The 25,173-nt window shown below is 40.4% G+C and overlaps 2 protein-coding genes across 4 annotated transcripts; both read right to left on the bottom strand.

Annotated features, from left to right (window-relative positions):
- Positions 1-187: 187 nt before the first annotated feature.
- LOC131303930 (violaxanthin de-epoxidase, chloroplastic) lies at positions 188-7,593 on the bottom strand. 2 transcript variants are annotated; one of them, XM_058330993.1, is made up of 6 exons: positions 7,442-7,593; positions 5,411-5,722; positions 5,150-5,310; positions 2,691-2,787; positions 2,185-2,576; positions 188-883 (listed from the first exon to the last, which is right to left on the bottom strand). In XM_058330993.1, the coding sequence occupies exons 2-6, from the start codon at positions 5,690-5,692 to the stop codon at positions 382-384; spliced, it is 1,434 nt and encodes a 477-aa protein (XP_058186976.1). In that variant the 5' UTR covers positions 5,693-5,722; positions 7,442-7,593; the 3' UTR covers positions 188-381. The 2 variants fall into 2 exon arrangements, with proteins under 2 accessions (XP_058186976.1, XP_058186975.1); XM_058330992.1 differs by having other exon boundaries at positions 7,415-7,568.
- A 1,145-nt stretch (positions 7,594-8,738) lies between these two features.
- LOC131303353 (uncharacterized) lies at positions 8,739-23,934 on the bottom strand. Of its 2 annotated transcripts, XM_058330178.1 has the most exons (5): positions 23,582-23,934; positions 21,921-22,789; positions 16,320-16,729; positions 9,134-9,203; positions 8,739-9,035 (listed from the first exon to the last, which is right to left on the bottom strand). In XM_058330178.1, the coding sequence occupies exons 2-5, from the start codon at positions 22,667-22,669 to the stop codon at positions 8,972-8,974; spliced, it is 1,293 nt and encodes a 430-aa protein (XP_058186161.1). In that variant the 5' UTR covers positions 22,670-22,789; positions 23,582-23,934; the 3' UTR covers positions 8,739-8,971. The 2 variants fall into 2 exon arrangements, with proteins under 2 accessions (XP_058186161.1, XP_058186162.1); XM_058330179.1 differs by lacking the exons at positions 8,739-9,035; positions 9,134-9,203 and adding an exon at positions 15,641-16,179 and having other exon boundaries at positions 23,582-23,912.
- Between the last annotated feature and the right edge of the window lie 1,239 nt (positions 23,935-25,173).

Below are 25,173 nucleotides of genomic sequence, written 5' to 3'. Positions count from 1 at the left end.
GAGAGAGAGAGAGAGAGAGGAATTAATTTTCAGACCTAGTAGCTGCATTGACATGATACCGCGCATGGGCGCGCTACAGCCCCCAGACCTAGTAGCTGTATTTACGGGTCTTCCTAGTAGCTGTTTCAGTGGTAATACTTGTAACAAATGATAACAATAACAATCATGGGTCACCAGCAAAAAAGAATGATTGACAATAAAATTCTATACTTCTTTCTGACCATTCATCTTCCGGAAAAGGAAGAAGAGCCAAGAACAATTAAAAGTAGCTCGGTTGTACATATTCATCTAGGTATAAGAAAGTTCTACAGTTCAAACCTGAAATATGAATCAACAAATCAGACAGTGATCAAGTTGATTGCCCATTGCAACCTTCTTGATCTATCTTATCCTCCGCAGTGGCAGTGCTCCTCCAAAGAGTTTCTCGATCTCGTTTGTCTCCATCTTAAGTTCGTTCAAAAGATCCATCTCTTCCTTACTTAGCTCCTTAAGCAAGTACTCTTCGTCTCGCTTTAGCTCGTTAAATCCGTCCACCAACCTACCAAGCAAGTTCATCTCAGTCTTACCTACCTTCTCAACCTCCTCTTCTATTTCTTCAACCTCCCTTATGATGGTTCTTTCCCCTTCCTCCACTGTCTTCTCTAGTCTCTCCACAAGGGGAGGTTCGGGTCCACAAGTATTATCAGTTGTTATGAACTTGTTGAAGTCATGTCCTACGTTTTTAGCAGCTTTTTGCAATTCAGGTACAATGCTTTTAGGCAAAACTGCACTTCTTGTGTACACAACAGCACCTCCGTATCCATCCCATGCGTCGTTCCTGCCTCGATAATAAACGAATATATAGTCATCCTCCTTGTTCTCTATTCTGGATGACAAAATATACCTGGCAAAGATCATTTAAGTTGCATAAGTAAATAAGCCCCAAATGCATAAAATGTGTAGTTGGAAGTATGGAAAATCAAAGCAATAACATTCTAAATTTGACCAATTGGCTGGTTGCGAATCAAATTGAATGAGCTTCACCTTCAGGTTCATCAGTTATATCAGAGTGGAAAATGCCTCTAAATGTTAAAGACCAATTGGCTTTAGTAATGTCTGTCAGGCTTTGAATTTCCAAGAGGAAATTTTAAAAAAAAAATGCATAAGAAATCCCGGGAGTGACTACTGTGTCAGGCCCCACCCAAACTAGCTGCCCTTCACCTTTTAAACTTCTTCAATTATCAAAAATTCCACTTGCCTGTTATTGGAATGCTCAAGCATACTATGTTGGTTGTGTTCAACCAACGAGAAGTCAGGGGTCTAAGCACCGAGAAAGAAATTAAGTGTTCAGTAGCCAAATTTCTGGTTGTCAGGGTATGGCTCTTCCCACTAATCGGGGGCCTTTGTAGTGACTGAGGAGGTCTACTACCAAAACTGGAGAACGAAGAATGAGTTTGCGACTGATTGCAGTTGGGTGCTAAATTTATAGTAGTTTCAAAACAGGGTGTGTCGTGTTATCCTGTTCATGAGGGTCACCGATATGCACTGCCAATACTGTTAAGGATATTTGATTGCTTTACTTAGAAAGTCCAAAACAGCCTCAATTAATTTATATGTGATTTTACCCAACCTGAAAGCATGCAGAAGAAGTGCTAAAAATAATTCTCAGCTGAGTTGCTGTTGAGTTTGGTGAAGTGTTACTTATTTAATTCTTATTTTTATGTCATTATCGTACTTGAAAGTTTTTATACCTTTCTTTTCTGTTTCTTTAAGCTTTTGTGTGTGTGTTAACAGTCTCTCTCAAAATATCCCTAATCCTATCAAGTTTGTAAGTCCTTAAAACTTTGCACTTAGACATTAAATGCTTTTCTTATTTTGTTGGTAATGAGGAACCGTAGGACCGTTGAAGCACATAATATGCATTAAAAGACCCTTTTTTGAGCCCTCAACCACTCGTGTACTTACCTAAGTTCAAAATAGACCTTGCTCATAATCTATTATAACATAAGCTAGAATATGAATATTCAGAACTATTAGAAAGTGACAAGAAACATGTATCATACTTCTGTGGTACAGCGGAAAAGAAAGAGTTGGTAATGAAGGAAAAGCAGTAGTGAGATTTCATATTGTCATTTGTGGAAGCATGCATGTATGCATACACTCAGATGACATGAGAATAGCAGGGAGACAGCGTAGAAGAGATACCAATCATCTTGATAGTGAAGGTATTCATTGTCATGATTGTAGAGTATCCCAGGATGCGAAGGATCTTGCACAAATCTCTGAATAGCTGATCGATTGATGAAGCCACCATCAGGAGTCGGTATTCGCCATGACAAGTTTCCAACGAGTCTGTCGGATTCTACATGGAACTCATGGCGTTGGCAATCAAAAGTATCAAAGGTAGGATTCAAACCACTAGTTATGAACCACGTCCCGCTGAAATCTTTGACATTAAAGTTTCCAACTATAGTATTAGGATCAGGGACTGGAAATTCCCCAACATCAGATTTCTGGGGTACGCATTTCTTCCGTGAGACTGCACACTCGTTGAACTCATCAACAACACTATTTTCAAATAAGTCCCCACATCTAATCTGCAAAAAAAGAGAAGAAAAAGAAAAAGGGCAACGAAATTGTTCAGAACCAAATGAGTTTCCCCTCAAGAGCAAAGTTCTCTCTTCAAGAACAGAACTAACTCCGGATATAACCTGGCATTCAGTCTCATCAGGTCTATTGTTGCAGGTCTGAAGACAAGCAACATTAGCTGCACATGATGGGTTTGCAACGCACTTGGCGAGTTCCAACCTAAGAAAATTAGTAGCCTGATTAAGTTGGATTCCACCAATTGAGAGAATAGCCACACACAAAGGAAAAATATTAATAACTCTAGATGTCAAAGAAAGGCATGATTAGCTACTCCTTTGCACAAAACAGAGTTTCTGGAGAGCAAAACCTCCGCTGTTCTTCAGATAAGCAACTCCTACACAGTTGGGCCGTTGAATTCAGTTATATAGGGTTATAATCATCGATCACCATTCTCCATGACCAGGATTTCATCTCTTTTTTCCTCTCCCGTAATGGAAAACGGCAACTGAAATGTATTGATGACAGAATGCAAAATACTGGAAAACAGGGTCCAAGAGAAAGAGAAAGAGAAAGGTTCATATTAAAACATCTAGTTCTGAAATCTATGCCTGATCATGTTCCATTGATCACCATTCTCAATTAGTAGTATTTTATAAAAAACAACAAAAACTCATGTTTCTGGTTACTTAATGAGAGGCTTGATGGTATTGATTCAAGGGCGTCTAATGACTGTCTGGAGGGAATAAAGATGGATGATATGATTGCTTAGGGTCTGCGGTTTACATGGTCTAATAGAAGGGGAGTGGCAGGTGATAAGAAGAGCAAAATTGATAGCTTGTTGGTTAATGCTACTTGGTTAGAAGGGTTTGCAGATGTTGAAACAACTTTCCATCCCCCAGGGATTTCTAATCACAGCTCACTAATTGTGACAGTAATGCCTATTGCTCATAGGATGAAACCTTCCATTTCTTTTAATCATAAGATTGAGCATGGAAGATTTACAAGTCATCCTTGGTGTGCTGAAGTTAAGATCTCTTACCTAGTGTTTGCAGATGACTTGTTCATACATTTTGGATGCAGATTCAGTTTCTTTTCACATTCTGGAAGAAGCTTTGACTGAGTTTCAACTATTCCTCTGGTCTTCAGCCAAATTTACAGAAGAGTGCAGCATTTTTGCTGCTGTGGCTCAGATTCAGAAGGATATTCCGAGGGGTATCCTCCCTATCCCTGAGGAAATGCGTATCCTCCCTATCCATGAGGAAAATCTTCCGATCAAGAACCTTCGTGTGGCTCCAACAACTACCAGGCTCAATTCTCAAACATACTGACTGCATTGTATTTAAGGACAAAATGTTGCCTAGAATCCAGTCTTGGACAACCAAGTTGCGGCCGTATGGAGGCAGGACTCAGCTTAACAATGCAGCCCTATAGAACTGAAGTCAATTGGGGCTCCATTTTTCTTCTTCCTCGCAAATATTGAAAAGTGGTAGAAGAAATTCTAATGGCTTTTCTTTGGAAAGGTTCTGAGCTCAAGACCACATGGTATTCAGTTTGTTTGTTTGCACAATTTGGAAAGAGGATTGGGTTATAGTTTGCTTAAGGACAGGAATAGAGGATCTATAATCAGACATCTCTGGGCCATCAGCAAAAAATCAGACACCTTATACGCAAAGGAGATTCGTACCTATGTGATTAAGGACCAATGTCTTTGGTAATGCCTCTCTGCTCTGATGCAACACAGACTCCAACGAAAGTCTTCTAAGAACCATTGGGCAGCCTTTCATTAGATATGTGATTGGGAATGGGATAGATACTTCCTTAATGCTTGATAATTGGCATCCTTAGGGCCTTAGTTTAACAGGTATGGGAACAAGGTAATGCATAATCTGGGCATGTCTTTGAACACCAAAGTTGCAAACATTATTCATCAAGGGGGGTGGAGATGGCCTAGGAGCAGAAGTGCAGCTATTAGAGAGATCATTGCAATACTCCACCTTATTTTGCTCCTTCTATGACCTGTCCTGGTTAGGTTAATGTGTAAAAACCCCACTCTTAATAGGTGTCCTAAACCAAAAACAACTTTGTGAAAGAATTATAAAATGGAAAAATACACAAGATCTTAAAACAAAAAGGGGGAAAAGAAGAAAACCACAGGAAATTAAATGGTAAAATAATCCTTACGAAAGAACTCCAGACAAAAATCCCAACATTTTCTTTCTCAAATTACGTTTGTAACTTCTTCATCCACCATCAGAGAAAATAGTTGTTGATTCAGAAAAGTATTCAATCTAGAACACACGCTGGGAGCAACAGGATTAAAAGACCAATATGAAAACAATGTATGATGCTAGAATTACCGAATTTCTTGAAGACCAAAAAGTGGATGTTAAGAGTGCGAGTCAAACCAACTGTTTACATTAAATCACCCAGTTGAAGATGAAGCATAGAACAAAGTTCCCCTCTGACAGTTATAATGGACTGTACTAGATCTGCAGCATTAGTCAATGTATTTTGACTAATCATAGATCAAGTAATCAGACACCAGTTTCAGGGACATTTTAAGCAATTTTGGATGCAGTACCTGCACTCTTTTAGCAAGCAAGCACAAGTCTTAAGAGCATCTACAGCATCAGCTGCTGGAATGACTAAGAATATACATGCCATCACCACAGCTACTTTTACAAATTGGCTCTTCAGAACACTCATTATATCTTCCACTTGAGATTCAAATCTCCATTTTTCCTAGATACATAATAGATAGGAAGAACAGTGTTAAAAAAAATAGAACAAAAAATGAGGAAGTTTTGGTCCAGAAATTAGAGAGCAAATGTGGAGAAGTTACCTCACGTATACTACTATTGCCACAAACTGAAGAGATCTTCATCGGCCCACATGAGAAAGGATTTGAGTATCTTATCTCCAATCCACAAGATACCTTAAAAGATCTTAACAGGCTGAAGTATTTTGGAACTCTGCTGTTGAAGTGCATTTTCACATTAAGAACGCCACAATCAGGATTGGCCACTCTCCTGTGAATCCTTTCATTACAAGTCAGTTTTGCTTTGGAGCACAGACACATGCTTTCAGCATTAGAGAGAGAGATTAAATATGCTGGAAATGCCATACGTCAACGTGTTGACTTCCTGAATGCAACCTGAGAAACATTTAAATAGTATCAGTGCGTTTCTACTCTCGAGAGTCGAGATCCTTCTATTTTTTTCCATTTCATTTCCTAATCACCATTCTTCATCAGCAACAAAAGAAATAGAGGGATTTCTGAAAATCAACAATCCCATAATTTGAATTCAATGTAGAACTTGAACAAAAGAGAGGTTCGACATATATGAGTCCTCAGATTCTGAACTGCCTCAAACTAGACCATGCAACAACATTTTGGCCCTAATGTATTCAGCTATGTTCTCTATATAACTTCATTGTTCTTTATTTGGAGGTATTTCAATGTCAAGTTTTTTTTGTTTTATTGGCATTCTGAATGTCAATGTTAGACAGCTATTTTTATCTCAAACAATGCTTTACAGTCACATTAAAATACAAAACACGCAATGCAATATGAAGCGGTGAACTCTATCCATGGACTATTGATTACCACTGTACCTGGCTTCCTTGGGTGATTACCTTAAAGTATTCATGGACTATTGATTTCTCAACTTCTAAAATCAACTATTCAATGTGCGATTTCGTATAATGGTAGAATTGTCTTCCAAGGATAGAATTAGGAGGAAACAGTTTAACGGAAGTTCCTACTTCCCACTACAAAATCTAATTGCCTTTTATGTTGTTAAGGTTGCACTATGAAGGTTTACGTGATGTTATTGGGGAAATGGTTATGGCGATTTGCTTGCGAAAGAGATAGGTGGTGTCTGCTACTCATGGAGAAGGTTTGGTGCATGGTCCTCATAGGAAATTAGTCTGCCGCATGGGGTGGGGCTTTGGAAGGGAATTAGGAATGTAGGATAGGGTGTGGTGAGTTTTCTAGGCATACCCATATAGGCCCCCTCAAGAGAAAATCTTAGCTCTGCCACTGGCTTCAGATTCCCATAGTCAATAATACATTCATCAAAAAACTCTACAAGAAGGAACTACTCGTACAGATCATCCTAATTTGATCTCATCATATTGTTTTTCCAACTATTTTGAGAAGAATCCATGCTGGCATAATCTGCAACTCAGGAGTGATGAATATCTCCACATTAGGCTTCTTCTTTCTTCTGAACTATGTTCAATTTTATGGGTCCATTTGTTTCACCGGATATGAGCATCATATTATATTTTATATCCGAGGCGATCAAATATCCATTGGTTGGTTAAATTTTTTTTACGATATGGACTATACATACTTCAGATATATAGCTCAGAAAGTGTGGAAGTACAATACAGTGGGGTATTGGTATATTAATCAGCTCACGATTAATCCCGTAGAATTATATAGCTGGTGCGATTATATATCCTTTCATTATTAATGTCATAAAACAAACGGGCCCTATGGTTCTGGCTGCAGCCTGAATCAGTCTGTGCATTGCCACCTATTAGTATGAACCTTTCTTATAAATTCAATGACAGTTCGACGATAGTTGAGAGGAAGCTCATTTCACTGCTAACATTCTAAGAAAATGAGTACATGGACATTGTAAGCTACAAGGGCCGGCCCTGGACAGAAGCCTAGAAAGTCACTACTTCAGGCCCCCGAAAAAAATGATAAAAGGAAGGGGCACCTAAATGTATAATTCTCCTGGTGTGTGAATTGGACATCCCTTACTCCTGGAGGTGTTTAAGCATCTACTTATCCAGCAGAGAGAGAGAGAGAGAGAGAGAGAGAGAGAGGAACCTGTTTTCCTGAACTCAAGAGGGGTACCTGTTTTTTGAACGGTTGGTACCTGTTCTGATTCTGATCGCATAGATACCCCATACTCCGATATCGCTTACACAATTACATAGAAAATCCTAGAACTTGATTCTTGTCACAAATTACTCCCCTTACATGTACTTCTTCTTCTTTTTCTTCTTTCTGATCTGGCCCCTTACACGTACTTGGGGCTCATTGGCTAAATAAGTCATTTGGTTTATTTTTTGTCCTTATTTAAAAAAAATTCGCATTTGTTAGTTTTTCGTCGAGGATTATTGCTTTGTCATGACGAGAGGAATCTAAAAAATAATAAATTACAATCAAAATCTAAATTTTTTTTGAATAAAGACAAAAATAAGCCAATAAACCAATTTTTTCGTCTTTATTAAAAAAATTGGATTTCGATCGTAATTTTTTACTTTTTAAATTTCTTTCGTCATGACAAAGCAATAATCCTCAAAAAATTGACGAAAAACTAACAACGGAAAAAAAATTGAATAAGAACAAAAAAAATAAGCTAAATAGCTTATTTAGCCGAATGAGCCCTTATTCACTTCAAATCCTAATGATTTATTTGGTACATGGGGGAAAGGACAAAAAAGGACGGGAAAAGATCCGAAAAGTATGTGTCTACTTTGGGTCTCTAATCTATGCACGGTCTTCAATAAATTCTCTCAAATTAATACTTTCAAAAAACTCAACCAAATATCAGTTGAGGCTTGATGAATTCTTTACTCAATTTTTTGACAGAAAATTAAGCAAATAAACGATCAAGCCTTACCGATATTCGACTGGACTGATTCTATACAGGGATCCTTAAAAAATAATTTTCAAACAAATTGAGCGACTCCGATCATTTGTGTGGAACCCCGAGGTGGGTCTCACACAACGCTGTGTGCAAATGGTGTACCCATAAAAGGACTCAAGAAGGATAAAATGTGTAAGCTTGTGTACGGATAAGAATAATTTGAGGAAGGGTTCTTGTTTATTTATTTATTTATTTTTCTGGATTGCCCACTTCTGGATGTTTGCTACAGTTATGAATTCCATATTTCCACAAGCAAGCAACAACGGCATCGGCATCTGCACGAGTCCAGGACTGCATTTTGCATGTCGGAAGTTGTTGAGCCTTGATACAACCTTTTGACAGGTAAAATTTCTAGTGTATTCCAAATTATCACGTGTTGCAAGACCCCAAAAAATAAAACACAATAAACAGGCAATCAAATCTGGCCAAGTGTCTAGAATCAAAATCACATCGTGTAACATGCCAAAATGACAGTTTTCAATTAGTAAGTCCTGCCAATCAAATTAAGCCACTGGCCATGTGGAAATTTTATATCTCATGTCCTTAATGTAAAAATAAGGATAATTATCTTTCTTACAAAAGGCGATTCTTTCAAATGGGAAGGTATTGCACAAGTCGCAGTTATTAAGTCCCATTAACACAATCACTTTGTCCAGGACAGTTACATTCTCTTTACCAAAATAGGAAGAAGAAAAAGGATCCCAATCCATCAAGAATAGTATTCCATGCACTCACAGACGACGGAACTTGGGCCTCACTGTGATTAGCCCAGGCCTGACCTCGTCATATCGGTATCTGCAAAGTAATTATCAAAGCACAAAAACCAATAAACCATTCATGTCCATGAAAACTATGGGTTGCCTGGGTGCAAAGAAGAAAGAAGAAAAACTCACTCATTCTCGTCGAGAAAATTTCTGACAGCAGTTGGGAGTGCAGCTTGCCCACGGCTGTGATTACCTCTACCTGGCATAGAACAGTAAAAAACAGAGTTGGCAATGGATGCATATGTTTTATTTAGTTAACACCTAAATCTGAAGATGCCATACGAGCCACGCAAGGACATAGAAGTAGCGGGAAGGATGAAGAGAAGAAGAGGAAGATGGTAAACATCACACCATCACAGTACTGTTTTTTGACGCTTCAAAGGTAAAACTCCAGCTTTTCAGGAAGATGACTATGTTTCAAACCAAACCGAGCCTTATGTCCCAATTACTTGGGGTCGGCTACATGAATCTTTTTTTTCCATTGAGCTACTTGTTCAAGAATGATAAAAACGATACAGAAAGTCACACACACATACAATCTGTGCACAGATTTTGTTGTGGGGCCCATCACGGGTCCCACACAAATCATCCGAGCCGTTCATTAAATGTAAAACATTTTTTCAAGGGTCCCCGTAAAAAATATCTCAATCCGATACCTATAGGTGCTCGATCCAATCTGATGTAGAACACGTGGAGGCCCAATTCCATGATCAGTTGGACCGAGCCAAGCCCCGAAAGTCCAAACGGTGTTTAATTTCAGATTACCCAAATTGGCTAAATTCGGACGAGCTCGGAATAGGCCCAAACTTGGTGGGCTGACTTAATTTCGCGCTCCGGTCAATACTCATTAACCCTAAGTTGATGATCGATGGTGCTTTTCGGCCTAATTCCTTTGAATAGGCCTTCAATTGCGTTATTTTGCCGTTTTAGGAAAGATTTGTTTCGTTAATAACTCTTAGACCGTATTTCCTTTTAAGTTGATTCTTTTTGGGAAAGTCTTGTTTTTCTTTCCCGTTTTCAGTTTTAGGAAAAGCCCCAAATTATGGCACTTTTTATTTTCCAAGTTTATTTTTAGGGTTTCTAGAGTTTTAGCCTATTTAAGGGTTTGTAACCTAGAGTTTATGTAGCTTTTGATTAATAATATTGCAGAGATTTTCTTTCTTTCTTGTGCGCAAGATTTGCTCGTTGCGACGAGTTGTTTATCTCGTTTGGATTAGTACGCTAACTAATCTCTCGTGAATTCCGCTGCGTCAAGTGGTATCAGAGCAAGGCTTTACCTGGTTCGATGGCACTAAACACAGAAGAAGACACACCCATTGACGTTGGTCGTGGGCTTACTGACCTAAGGAGGATGGCGGAGGATCAACAAGCACAGTTGACCGAGATCCGACAGGATACCCACACTCAGTTCACTGAGATCCGTGAGATGCTGCAGGAGATGACTCTACAAATCCGCCAAAGGCCAGGGAGGGTTGATGAGGATCGCGCGTTGGGATTTGCCCATCGCCAACCTCGCAACCAGGATCGGAATCGTGCCGGAGGATTTGCCCGAAGCGCAACCGGTCGTCGTCAGATGGTAATACATGATGCTGAGAGTGAAGAATTCGAACCTGAGGATAATGAAGAACAAGAAGACCGTCCTGTCGGGCGACAACAACACCGGTTCGATGATTATCGCATGAAGGTGGACCTTCCCACGTTCAACGGTAATTTACAGATGGAGGAGTTTCTTGACTGGGTTTCAGAGGTTGAGAGGTTCCTTAATATGATGGAGGTTCCCGAGTCGAAGCAAGTAAAGATGGTCGCTTATAAACTAAAGAGCGGCGCTGCAGTTTGGTGGGACCAATTGCAGGCGAGACGACGGAGGCAAGGAAAAGAGTCTGTGACAACATGGCGCAGAATGAAACAGCTTATGATGGAGAGGTTTTTGCCGTCTGACTATGACCAACATCTGTTCCGGTCATACCAGAACTGTTCACAGGGATCTAGGTCTGTTTTTGATTACACGACTGAATTCAATCGACTCTCAGAACGTAATAATCTGAGTGAGACTGAAGGTCAGCGCGTAGCGAGGTACATGAACGGGTTGAAGCCCTCAATTCAGGAAAGGATAGGATTGCAGCCTGTTTGGGAAGTTGATGACGCCCTTAACTTAGCGATTAAGGCCGAACAGATGGAGCGTAAACCAGCCAATTCAGGGTACCGTCGAGAGTCGTTTGTTCCTGCTGCTGATAAGGGAAAAGAGAAACAGCCAACAGTGCCTGCTTTTCAACCTAAGGTTACAGTTGGTGGTGGTTCTAAATTTGGAGGAGCTAATCAAGCAGGTAGCTCCAATAACAGAAACGTGACTAAAGCCCCTAATCCATATGCCAAGCCATTTGGGGATAAGTGTTTTCGGTGTAGCAAGCCTGGACACCGCTCCAATGAGTGTCCAGATCGGAAGGTGGGCCTGGTAGAAGAGGGTGGCGAAGAAGATGGGCCTGAAGAGGATTGGCCAGAAGAAAATTCTTATGATGTAGATTATGCAGAGGAGGATGGGGAACGAGTGAATTGTGTGGTGCAACGGGTGTTATTCGTGCCGAGAGCAGAAGGTTCCAATCAGCGTCATAACATCTTTCGATCAAGCTGTTCCATCAATCAGAAAGTATGTGACTTGATCGTGGACAGTGGGAGTTGTGAGAATTTTGTGGCAAAAAGACTGGTGGACCATCTGAAGTTACCAACCGAACCTCATCCCTCTCCATATAGCATCGGTTGGATAAAGAAAGGCCCTACGGTGAAGGTAACTGAAATCTGTAAACTTCCTCTTTCAATTGGGAAAATTTATAGATCTGAAGTTATCTGTGATGTAATTGAGATGGATGCTAGCCATGTACTGTTAGGTAGACCTTGGCAGTTTGATGTTGATATTGTTTATAAGGGTCGTGATAATACTTATAGTTTTAATTGGGAGTCACGTAAGGTTGTTATGGCTCCTTCCATTCATAAAGAGCCTATCAAACCCCCTAAAATAGAGGGGTCTTCGTTTCTAACAATTGCTACTTCCGAAGCTGAGTTTGTGACAGATTTCAAGGAGTCGGAACAGGTTTATGCTATGGTGGTGAAGTCTCTGGTTGTGGAGGAAAGGGACAAAGCAAAGATTCTGATAGTTCCTGTACCTAAAAAGATACAGCCATTATTGGAGGAATTTGAGGAGCTTGTTACTGAAGATGTGCCTAATGAGCTCCCTCCAATGAGAGATATTCAGCATGCGATTGATTTGGTGCCTGGGGCAAGTCTGCCCGACCTACCACATTACCGGATGAGTCCGAAGGAGAATGAGATTCTGAGGGAGAAAGTAGAGGAGTTGCTGCAGAAGGGGCACATGCGGGAGAGTTTGAGTCCATGTGGTGTTCCAGCCTTGATGACGCCAAAGAAAGATGGGAGTTGGCGTATGTGCGTGGACAGTCGGGCCATCAACAAAATAACCATCAAGTATAGATTTCCAATTCCTCGCCTGGATGATATGCTTGATATGTTGGATGGGTCGAAGTGGTTTTCGAAGATTGATTTGCGGAGCGGGTACCATCAGATTCGTATCCGACCGGGAGACGAATGGAAGACGGCGTTCAAAACTAAGGATGGCCTGTATGAATGGTTGGTTATGCCATTCGGCCTTTCTAACGCGCCGAGTACTTTTATGAGGGTGATGAATCAGGTTCTGCGGCCTTTCACTGGAAAGTTTGTTGTCGTTTATTTCGACGACATACTAATTTATAGCAAGTCTGAGGAGGAGCATGTGGAGCATGTGCGCCAAGTGCTGATGGTGCTGCAAGAAAATAAGCTGTATATTCAACTCAAGAAGTGCAGTTTCTTGACTTGCAGCTTATTATTCTTAGGCTATGTGGTGAGTTCTGAAGGTATTCATGTAGATGAAGAGAAGGTTCGAGCTATTCGTGATTGGCCAACGCCTAAATCTGTTACGGAAGTGAGAAGTTTCCATGGATTGGCCACTTTCTATAGGCGATTCATTCGAAATTTCAGTACTATCGTAGCACCAATCACGGAGTGCTTGAAAAAGGGCAAGTTTCTGTGGGGAGGTGAAGCAGAGCAAAGTTTCGCGCTGGTTAAAGAACGACTTTGTACTGCACCGGTATTAGCCCTACCTAACTTTGAGAAGATTTTTGAGGTTGAGTGTGATGCTAGTGGAGTGGGTATTGGGGCTGTTTTGTCTCAAGAGAAGAGACCAGTGGCTTTCTTTAGTGAAAAGCTGAGTGAAGCTAGACAAAAGTGGAGCACTTATGATCAGGAGTTCTATTCTGTGATTCGCGCTCTCAAACATTGGGAGCATTATCTGATTCAGAGGGAGTTTGTGTTGTACACTGATCATCAAGCGCTGAAATTCATCAATAGTCAGAAGAAGTTGGACAGTATGCATGTGCGCTGGGCTACGTTCTTGCAGAAATTTCCGTTCACTATTCGGCACAAGTCTGGGGTGTCAAATAGGGTGGCTGATGCATTGAGTCGTCGGGTTGATTTGTTGGTGACTTTGGCCCATGAAATTGTGGATTTTGAGTTCTTAAAAGAGCTGTATCCAGAGGATGAGGACTTCAAAGAAATTTGGGCAGTATGCGTTCAGAACCGGCCTGTTAGTGACTTTCATGTTACTGATGGGTACTTGTTTCGTGGCAATCGTCTTTGTATTCCTCAATCTTCTTTAAGGGAAAGCTTAATCCGAGACCTTCATGGTGGGGGGTTAGGTGGACACTTAGGGAGGGATAAGACTATTGCGAGTTTGGAGGAGCGCTATTTCTGGCCACAACTAAAGAAGGATGCTGGAAATTTTGTGCGGAGGTGCCATACTTGTCAGGTATCTAAGGGTCAGTCTCAAAATACTGGTCTTTATACTCCTTTGCCTGTGCCTAATAATATTTGGGAGGATCTGTCTATGGATTTTGTGTTGGGACTGCCTCGTACCCAACGAGGTGTAGATTCTGTATTTGTGGTAGTTGACAGGTTATCTAAGATGGTGCACTTTATTGCTTGTCGAAAGACATTGGATGCCTCACATGTGGCTCGGTTGTTCTTTCGAGAGGTAGTTCGGTTGCATGGGGTGCCACAGTCTATTACCTCTGATCGGGATGTGAAGTTCCTTAGCCATTTTTGGGTGACTCTGTGGAGGATGTTTGGAACTTCGCTGAAGAGGAGTTCTACTGCACATCCACAAACTGACGGATAGACTGAGGTGACTAATCGGAGTTTGGGGAATTTGATTCGCAGTATCTGTGGTGACAAACCGAAGCAGTGGGATCACGCTTTGCCGCAGGCTGAGTTTGCTTTCAATAGTGCAGTTCACAGTGCCACGGGAAAATCACCTTTTTCCTTGGTATATGTGACATCTCCAAAGCATACAGTGGATTTGGTTCATCTCTCGCGAGGTCCCGGGGTTAGCGTTGCAGCTGAGGCAATGGCTAAGCAGGCTCAAGAGGTGCATGAGCAAGTAAAACAGAAGCTAGCTGAGACTAATGCGAAATACAAGAGGGCTGCAGACAAACACAGACGTGAGAAATTGTTCAAGGAAGGGGATTTTGTGATGGTGTTTTTGCGCAGGGAGCGGTTTCCAGTGGGAACCTATAACAAGCTAAAGCCCAGGAAGTATGGTCCGTATGAAGTTTTGAAGAAGATTGGTGACAATGCTTATGTGATTGATCTTCCTGATTCCATGAAGATTTCAAAGGTTTTCAATGTTGCTGATTTATCTGAGTATCATGCTGAGGAGCCGCTGTATCCAGACTTGAACTCGAGGTCGAGTTCTTTCGAAGAAGAGGGGACTGATGTAGAACACGTGGAGGCCCAATTCCATGATCAGTTGGACCGAGCCAAGCCCCGAAAGTCCAAACGGTATTTAATTTCAGATTACCCAAATTGGCTAAATTCGGACGAGCTCGGAATAGGCCCAAACTTGGTGGGCTGACTTAATTTCGCGCTCCGGTCAATACTCATTAACCCTAAGTTGATGATCGATGGTGCTTTTCGGCCTAATTCCTTTGAATAGGCCTTCAATTGCATTATTTTGCCGTTTTAGGAAAGATTTGTTTCGTTAATAACTCTTAGACCGTATTTCCTTTTAAGTTGATTCTTTTTGGGAAAGTCTTGTTTTTCTTTCCCGTTTTCAGTTTTAGGAAAAGCCCCAAATTATGGCACTTTTTATTTTCCAAGTTTATTTTTAGGGTTTCTAGAGTTTTAGCCTATTTAAGGGTTTGTAACCTAGAGTTTATGTAGCTTTTGATTAATAATATTGCAGAGATTTTCTCTTTCTTTCTTGTGCGCAAGATTTGCTCGTTGCGACGAGTTGTTTATCTCGTTTGGATTAGTACGCTAACTAATCTCTCGTGAATTCCGCTGCGTCACAATCATATAACTTTTCATTATCCGGAAATCTGAATGAAAAGTTAGATAGTTGGATGAAGCACCTATAGGTATTGGATTGAGCTTATTTTTTGCGGGGACCCTTGAAAAAATGTTTTACATTTAATGAACGGCTCGGATGATTTGTGTGGAACCTATGGTGGGCCCCAACTGTGTGTGTAGCACAGTTCAAAACGATAGCTACAAATTTTAAGTGAAGAATAAAAACAAACAAGCGATGGATGATGCAAGATGATTTACTAGTCAAAGTGTTTCCTGGAGGAGTACGTCTTGTGCCCTTTCTCTAACTATTTAAGAAAGCAACAAGTAGATCAACATGTACAGCTAGCTACTCAAGCAGCCATTTCAGGAGACTAAGCTACCAATCAATGCCTGCACAAATGGATCTATATCACAAGAAAAGGTAGAGACACCAATTTTTTTTGACCGCCTTAACCACCGCCTCTCCTGCACTGTTTGGTAGACACGTCATGTTTAAACTCCGCCCTCGAAAATGTTAATGCACGATATGTAAACAAAGATACACACACGCACGCATATAAGAAATATTGTGATCTGTGAGCTACAAATATGATTTGCCAAGGGCTGAATCATCAATGAGGTAACAGTTACAATGAATATGATGTAGATTTGGTTAATTCAAGCAGTAATATACATGTCTGCACACATATTACAGATACTCTCACTCCTGCTCACTCTGGGCCAATCTGTGACTTCGGTTGGGCTCCTACTAATCAAAAATCCTAGCTCCAGCCCTGGATACAAATCTATTCATACAAACATATGCATGATCATATGATATTATATGGGTTAACAAACCAATTATGCAAGCGTAACGGCATAGGTTACATAGATAGAGGATCAAATTTATATGTTCAGGAATATGCATGCACGTGAAGCATTATACCTGTTATGACTTGCAATGATATTGGTCTCTGCCGGGATGAGGCACGTTGTTCATCCAATTTACTTGTCTCCGTACAACTCAAAGATTCAACAGATGCAGAGCTAACCATAGTTGCCCCTTCGCTCTTTCTATTTGGAGATACTGATTGACCAGATGGCACTAAGGATTCAAGCTTCTGCAAGCGCTCCTGCAAGGCTTGAACTGCTTCCACTGCATGAAGGCCATGTAAATCCAGTTCCCATAGACTGTTTTGGCCATTCCTGGTATTAAAAATTGCATTTGCTGCCTTAGCATTCAACCGTTCGGCAGCCATTCGCTCCTCCCTAACTTTCATGGATAACTGTTGGGCCGAGAAGTGATCCCTTCTTAAATAAGCATCCATAGCTGCCCTTGAATGCTGAGACGCTAACCTGTTCAGTGGACAGAGTCAGACGTCCTCAATGTCATTTACAAGATGAACATCGGTTTGGTTTATTAACAGAGTATGAATGGGACCATTAAAGACCAAAAGCAAAATTATAGGGGTAAATCATTTCAACTGATACTACAAAGATGAAATTGAGAGTCTAGGGGGACAATTTTTGTATACATGATATAAACATAATCGAAACATATTTCCATGTCTTACTCGAAGCAGAATTCAAAAGATTCTCTTAAAAATTGAGACTTCAATTTATTCCAGAATTTTAGCAAGAGTTTTAGAATTTCTCTTCCCAAAGGATCCTAAAGGAATCCTGTTTCACTGGAGAATTCAAATTGAATAAAGCAAAAACACTTTAAAAATTCAACAATCAGGAAAAAAAATTGAGACTTCAATTTATTTCAGAATTTTAGCAAGTGTTTTAGAATTTCTCTTCCTGAAGGATCCTAAAGGAATCCTGTTTCACTGGAGAAATCAAATTGTATAAAGCAAAAACACTTTAAAAATTCACCAATCAGGAAAAGATAAATAAAGCTAGCTTGGAAGTTTGAGTCCAGTCAAGTGCGACATTGATCAGACAACCCTGATTAGTGCATATTCTTTAAAAACTAATTTGTTGAGGTTATGGATGATGAACGTGTGCCTCTGGTTTGAAAAAACAAAAAAGGCTTAAATATTATTTTGGACCTTGAAAAATATGCCAATTTGTCAATTTCGTCTTTCCAAAAATGCATGAGTCAATTTGGTCCCAATAGTTTCCGGCGAATTTCAATTTTACCCTTTCTGTGAACTTAAAGATGAAAAATGCTGAGTGTCTAAGGCCGCCAAGCTGGACTTCCCATTTTTCTTATGTGGATAAGTCAGTACCTTTACAAAACCCTAAAAGTAGCACCTCATCTCTTCCCCAAATCAAACAGTCGTCTCTTCCCCAAATCAAACAGATCTCAAATTCCACAACTGAAACTACTCCCTCCATCCCAAATTGCCCCTTTTTGGCACGCAAAAAATAATGCACAAGGATGATTTTTTTTTCAAAATTTTTTACACCAATTTAAAGATCTCATTCAGAAGAAAGAATTGGTGTAAATTAATTTCAAAAACAATATCATAAACACGTTATTTTTTGTCTGCAAAATGCACGGTTTTCCAAAAGGGGCAAGCAATTTGGGACGGAGGGAGTACATAAAATTAAGAAGGGGCGGATGTGGTGCAACCCTCCACCGCCCACAACCACCACTGCCACAACCCCCAACGCTAGCAACCTCCACACGAAGCAATTGAAAAATGAAAGGGGCGTTGTATACACCTAGATCTACGATTTTGCGATGGTGATTTCAAAATCAAAGGTGCTTTCTGCTTCTTTTTTTGATCGGCAAAGGTGCTTTCTTTATCACACTCAAAAATCAGAGGGGTCCACAATTGCGTACAAAATAGAAGAAAGAGGGGAGGTTCTGATGTTCCCGCTCAGAGGTGGCACTGTGTCAGTGGTATGGCAATGGGTGGCTTCGTCCTCTGGTTTTTACAATGCTGCTGGAGATTCAGCACATATACTCGGTGGAAAGTGGGGTTTTTGTGCAATTTGGGGAAGAGATTGGGGCTCGTATTCAAACCCTTTTTTAATTTCATTCTTTCTTGTTTCGCCTACTAATTGCATGTCTATAAGATGTACGTAAATATGTGTCAAACTACACCGATATGAGTGATCTTAGGAGTCAGTGATATTAGGACAGCAATTAGGCCTTTTCTTCCCAAGTTGAGAAACCAAAATTCGCATTCAGCTACGGGGTTTCACTCTCCAATTTGGCGCATTGATGGTGTGGATAGTGGGGGTTTCAGTGGTGATGTGATGGGCTTGCAATGATGGTGGTGTGGTTAAGGGTGGGTGTTGGGTCTTGGATTTAGAGTGTAAGCTATTACTACTATTATTTTCTTTTTGCCAAAGCGGCAATAGTTGGCTCAATTTTAGTCCCACGTCAATGAGGGGGTGGTTTCCCTCTACCCTTCTGTCTTCAAGACGTCCAGCTAAGTGACGTTTGACACCTCAGCATTTTCCGTCGTTAAGTTCATGGTAAACTCTCTCAGTGTAAAGTACAAGAAGCAACTCTAGAAATGTACACTGGAGACTCTGCCGTTACTCTGCACTTTATTGGAGAGCATCCGACTTATTATTGGAGTGTCCTCCGGCTGACTTTTGGCCGGTTTCTACTAACGAGCTGTTTATCTTGCCGTTAGATCTGATTGAGAAGGTGGCGGATCAGAACATCTTTTCTCTTGATTGGAGACGGAAGATTACCAACCCTACAAGGACTAACAAAAAAAATATTCCATTCGTCCCAAAATTTTAGTCCCTTACAAAAAGACGTGTATTTTTGGATGAAAAATGAAGCTCTCCCGTGCATAATTTTTTGTATTTCTTTGCACCAATTTAAAGTCCTAATTCAGAGTGTGAAGAAATTCAAAAAATTACATACGAAACTACTTTATTTCCTATCTTAAAGTTGCACGTCTTTTCATAATGGAATAAAATTTTGGAACAGAGGCAGCAATTTTTTTTTGGAGTATATATTATTATTGTTTATATGTTTACACGTTCTTGTAGACGCTCTCAACTTTAAATTCTTATATATCCTCTTTCTCCCTCTCTCTCACCCTTCACCGCTCCCAATCCCCCTTCGTGCAACTAATGTGAAAGAAGGGGCCATGGTCTCCTAAATTGTGCTTTTGCACAAGTAATTGAGAAAATGCTAGTTGGTTTTTATCAGATGTCTAGTTATAAGCAACATTGCTCTCACATTTAGAAGTGGCATCAATTCTGATAGAGCAATCCGTATAGGCCTACCCTACGAAGTATCCCCCACCCCCCCACACCTTCTTTTTTTTTTTCTGGCTTACCTATTGGTCTGGTACTAATAAAATCTGTCAAGTTCTAATTTTGTCCTTACAAAATTTCATGATTCAATTTGGTCCCAGTTGTTTCTAGTGAATTTAGTTCCTTGGCCTCCAAGCACCATGTTCCTAGCTCGTGCTCCAACTACAAAGTGCCATGTTGGCTTATGCAACAAGATTGATCCATGCCACCCTGACCTCCACGTGGCGCCGACTAGACCAGATAGGCATAGTGGACTGGCCCGATCCAATCCAATCAAGTCCAATAGTCCCACGCCCGTAGTTCCATGGATTGGTCTTGTGTCCCTTCGCCCAGCCTTGCACGTGGCCTCAGTCTAGCTCAATCGACACTGGCTTGGCCCATTGACTTGTAATGCATGGCCTGCTCTTTCGTTTAGCACATGACTGTCACCAGTACAATAACCCATGTCGCATCCGCCGCATGTCATTCTCTGATAGGCTCGGCCCCTGATGTACCCATGTTGCACATGTGTCTGTCTTGACTTTTGGTGCAGTATGTCTCATTAAGGGTCACATCTCGTCAAGTGGCGTCTCTTGAATGGCCGGTAATCAACCGCCAAAGCGCCCTTCCTGCTTCCCAAGGCAACAAATTCGGCGTTATTATCATGTACATCTCCATTTCCAATGCATTTTTTATCTTGTGCCCCCCTATATGGAGGTAGATGGAGACGAGAGAACCACCCGTCACCTTTTCTCTCTACTAACTCTCTCCTTCTCTACTCTTCCTCCTCTGCACGAAATTTCCGAGATCAAACCCCTAGATCAAGATCACAGCTCTTCCCAGCCTCCATTCTCACACCTGTAACGGGCAGCCAAAGCCAAAAATTGGCTCCAGCATCTTTTTACACTACTCTAATGGGAGCCCTTCTTGTGGCCAAATTGGCTGAGAAAATGGCCCACAGCCAATTTTGCCCCAGTTTTCAACCACCAAACTTAATTTCTTTACCCCAAACACTATCCCAAGTCAGAACACCCCCCACCACCCGCCAAAAAAAAACTCCAATCAGAGCAACTCCAGTGGTTGGAGCCAAAATTTCAAAGCTGAAGCCATTTTTTTGGCTGGCTACAACGTTATTTTGCTATATTTTGGCTACACTGCTCCAATGGTGTCGAAGCCAAATTTTGACAGCTTGCCTCAACCATCTTGCAACTAGCATTTTCTCAACTAACTTCTGAATTATCCACTTAACTTTTTTATACTTTAACTACCTTTTTAACCACCTTCTAACTATGATTTTATTAACTAAGTTTTAGACACTAACTAATTTTCTAGATTGGGCTCGCGTCCTATGGTCCAGCTTTGCACGTAACCTCACCCAGTCTATATTAGTTTGGCCCAATGACTAGTAACGTATGGGCCTGCTCTTCTGTTCACTCATCTCAATTAGTAACTGACTGTGTCAACTGCAAAAAATTATGTTTGCACAAGTACTTGAGCAAATTTGAGATAATGTTTTTCTAGCTCTTATCATTGTTTTTTATTTTATCTAGCTTGGTTTTTTTTTCTTTTGGGATTCCTATGCTTGAAAAGTTCTATCCTAGGTGGGACCTCATCCTTTCTCGATGGGAGCGAGGTTCCTAGGAGGTCCTGACCAAGGAGTGCGGGAGCAAGGGCGGATTCATCACCCTAATAGGAGGAAAAACCCAAGATTTTTTATCACATCAAAATTATCAGTGAAAAACGCCAATGTTGGTGCCACCAATCCACATGTTACCCAAACTCGAAAGGTGATCCATAGGCCCACACTTTGTCATTGTGACTACATAACTATTGTAGTCATGTTTAGATGAACAGTCCCTATTTATTATAACTACTAGATTTTATCGGTCTAATTCTACCAAACTTTTAATTGAGCTATATGGGAAGTGCATGACAAGAATGTGCATGCTATATAGATTGTAGGAACTACATTGAATTAGTCGTTTTAACCAGGGATAACAATGCATAAAGGTTCCAAATAAAATATACATTCATTTCCAAATGTCATTAAGAAGAACTGCTCTGTTCACCCAATACTTAGAATGTTCATCTTACTTGTTCATATGTTTCCGTGTTAAGATTCTTCTTAATAACCACAGTAAACATCATAACTAGCTTTTAGAGTTAGTATAAGTTTATTGCAACTAATTTGTTTTGCAGATAATAGTCAGTCCCATGCAAAGTTGATCATCACTCATCTGTCTCTCCCAATACCTCATGTAAATTATCTGACTGTAAATGTAGGTAAATGATAAAGTGAAGTCTCTGAAAGCATTAGAATAACAGTATCTACCTCGTCATCCTTATTGCATCTTTTCGATGGAACAAATAAATGTCGTCCTCTTCCCACTCAGGCTCTACGGGTATAGAATTCAACTGCCCCAAAATCAGCTTCACATTTGCAGCAGCAATATCAGAATCCTCATTTCCACAAGAAGCATGGTCATTGGTCAGTTCTTCAGTCTTGGAATTGAAACAGTCCCCAATAACACAGGTCAGTTCCCCAAAGTCTGTGAGCTTTCCAGAAGAAGCACCTTCATCTACAGGCGATCTTGTATGGTCCAAAGGAAAATGCTCATGCTTAGATTTTGATCCTCGAATATTTGTATCTTTATTCTGCTCTGGGTTCTCATTGGGAACCATGCCCATTAATACAGTTGAGGCCTTATCAACATCATTATTTACAGCTGCCATAATATCCTCAATCAAGCTCTCGTCAGCCCAGGAGTGAAGCTCTCTGAACTTGGCATAGGCTGCTACAATATCAGGTTCGGAAGTAAACTTATTTCTCTGGGTTGTCCTAGAATTTCCAGATAATAGTGGTTTTCTGTGATCCACATCATCTGCTGATAGCACTGATGTGAAAGACCTCGATACTTTGTTGTCTTGCATGAAATTGTGGGAGGGATGCAGAGGGGTGATAGCACTTGACATGGGTGGGTAGGGCACATCAACTTCCTGTTTGAAACCCTCTTTCTGTTGCAGCTTGAGGTCAAAAGCAGCCCAACCAGGAGATTTACCTCTCCTACCTGACATCTTCATTCCCTACCAGACCTAATCATCTTGTTCCATGCACGGAATTATGTCCACTACTATATGAATTTACCAGGTACAGACTCCAGGTAACTCCTTAATTTACCAACAACCAAGAAAGTGATCGACCTGACAAATGATATTTCCAAACAAGATATATAAGAAGTTGAAGAAAGATAATTTTGGAATGACAAAAAGATGGTTATCAAGAATACAAAGAAAGAAAACTTTAGCATCCGCATTTTCCACTTCAGAACTCTAAGGGATGAGCAACTCCATGTATCATGATTCATAATAGGAGTGATCCACATGAGACATACGGCTATCAGTTACGATATCGATCATTAGGTGAATTTGGATATTGCAGCAACAGAGATTGAACATGGAGTGTCAACATACAGAAAGTATTGTTGAAATACAATTGCGTAAAAGCACAGCAGTATGCCTACCTCCTACATATAGTAGAACTTGAGAACCAGCATATCTTGTCATGCCATGTCACAATACATTACCAGCCACATGTACTTTGATGATCCAGCAGCGAATTGAGGAATTTAAAGATCTTTTTATCATTTATCAATTTTACATTCAGAATAACAATTGAGAACAATTAGCGAATGGAGAATGGAGCGATCAGAAGGTATCGTGTAAATGAATTTCTTTTATGACTCAGGCAGCTTACCCGCACTCCGACAGTAATTCTGGGGACCAATCCCACCTACCACCGGGTTCCCAATAAAAGGCGGGCAAAACCTCTATCGACTGGCCCCAAAGGAGTTAGCAAGTTGGAACCTGAGATTTTAGGAGATTATAAGAGAAAGCAAACCCCCAAGTCCAACGACTTGACCACCAAACTCGTGGTTTTTCGTAAACGAATATTGAGCATAACAAACACAAATCGGATAGTTAGAGGAATAATACCTGTGTTTTTGGCTTACTAAATGAATTAAACACGAGAAGCCTGTCTGATGTGTACACGTTATTTTGGAAGACTAAACCGGAGGTCTGGTAACCAAAGCGTGAACGGAACGGAGCGATCGGAAGGCGGAGATATGGAAAGAGCCGCGGCTATGGAGAACTTGTACACGTGAACAGAAGAAGAGCGGTGGCTTCTGAAATCCATATACGCCTCCGACGAGAATCGTGATTGTCTGTCCGTATCTCTGTCGGTATAGAGAGAGAGAGAGAGAGAGAGAGAGAGAGAGAGAGAGTTGAACAGAGAGCGGAATACAGAAACAGAGGAAGAGGAAAGGAGAACGAAGATGTGCCTACTAGGGTTGAAGTCTATCGGTAAATTGGAAAATTATTCTATACACCTAGGCCATGGAAGGTCAATGCGCCGAGCTAGCTCCTCACCATACATTTGGGTGGTGATGAGAGAGTTGGGCCCCCATATGCCCCGGGGAGCAGTAGACACAATAATCATGCTGCTAAATTGCTTAAGACTTAACGGCTGATTTATTAGACGGATAAGATTTTGGATGAATAAAAAAAAATATGGATAAAAAGTTGATATGTTATAGTTTATAGGGTTTTTTTTTGTAAAAAAAAGAAAAAGAAAAAACTAATCCCTTGTAAACTATAACATATCCACTATAGGGGTTAGTTAAGGAGGGGAATTAGCTTATACTTAGTAGTAGTTGATATGGTGAGTGGGTGCATAAGAGTAGATAATGTGAAAATTACTTGATTACACTCACTAAATCATTGTATTGAGAATACAAAAAATGTTGGAGGGGTAAATAAGTCTTCTTCCTCACCCGAATAAGCTAATTTTAGGGTTAGGGGTGAGCGAAGCTAAGACCCTTGGAGGGGAATAAGCTAATTTTATAAAGCGTGTTTCATAAATACGCTTTTATGGTAAATTATGATTAACTTAATTTTCTTTCTTATTACGGCTTAAACAACCACAAAAAGCTTGTTTTGTAAACACATTTTATTAAAAGCGTTTGGAAAAACGTTTTAACGTAATTCCGGAATAAAGTTAAAAATGCGCATTTTGTATAATAAAATTATATTAAAAAAAAGCCCTAATCGGTTAACAAGCCGAGGAAGGGGATCCAAGGATGTGCCTGCTAAGGTTGAAGCCTATTGGTACATTGAAAAATTATTCATATTGATAAATTGAAGGAGTAATTGATTCGTCTCGAAAAAAAATCATAAAACTAGCAAAAAAAAAAATGAACCTAATGAAAGATAACCAGAAGGGAAAGGCAAGTGTACATGAATTAACACATCAACCTAATGAAAGTGAATTTCTTTGACTAAACCTCTCCATTTTTTTCCCATATTCCCAGCACAACCAAAACCCGTGAAAAATGGACTTCCTTCCTTTTTCAAATTGCTTCACAATTCTCTTTCCCTTCATTTTCCTCCCCATTTTATATTTCCAGACTCTCTGTCATCCATCCACAGTAGCAAACGTTACTAGTTGTACGTGGGTTGCCCCAATGGTTGAAGCGGATGCCTAAGCTTTAGGTGTACTCCTTGAGGTCTGGAGTTCGATTCTCTAT

This window comes from Rhododendron vialii, chromosome 10a (assembly GCF_030253575.1).
Source record: "Rhododendron vialii isolate Sample 1 chromosome 10a, ASM3025357v1".
Classification (NCBI taxonomy): domain Eukaryota; kingdom Viridiplantae; phylum Streptophyta; class Magnoliopsida; order Ericales; family Ericaceae; genus Rhododendron; species Rhododendron vialii.
This window is presented reverse-complemented; position numbering and strand designations above follow the sequence as displayed.

Excerpts from the sequence above, each read along its gene's own strand:
- LOC131303930 (XM_058330993.1), bottom strand. The coding sequence starts at position 5,692 with ATGGCATTTCCAGCATATTTAATCTCTCTCTCTAATGCTGAAAGCATG. Across the intron at positions 5,311-5,410 it reads GCAATAGTAGTATACGTGAG|GAAAAATGGAGATTTGAATC; the intron begins GTAACTTCTCCA and ends TTATGTATCTAG. Across the intron at positions 2,788-5,149 it reads TGCTTGCTAAAAGAGTGCAG|GTTGGAACTCGCCAAGTGCG; the intron begins GTACTGCATCCA and ends TAATTTTCTTAG.
- LOC131303353 (XM_058330178.1), bottom strand. The coding sequence starts at position 22,669 with ATGAAGATGTCAGGTAGGAGAGGTAAATCTCCTGGTTGGGCTGCTTTT. Across the intron at positions 16,730-21,920 it reads GATGCAATAAGGATGACGAG|GTTAGCGTCTCAGCATTCAA; the intron begins GTAGATACTGTT and ends TCCACTGAACAG. Across the intron at positions 9,036-9,133 it reads AATTTTCTCGACGAGAATGA|ATACCGATATGACGAGGTCA; the intron begins GTGAGTTTTTCT and ends ATTACTTTGCAG.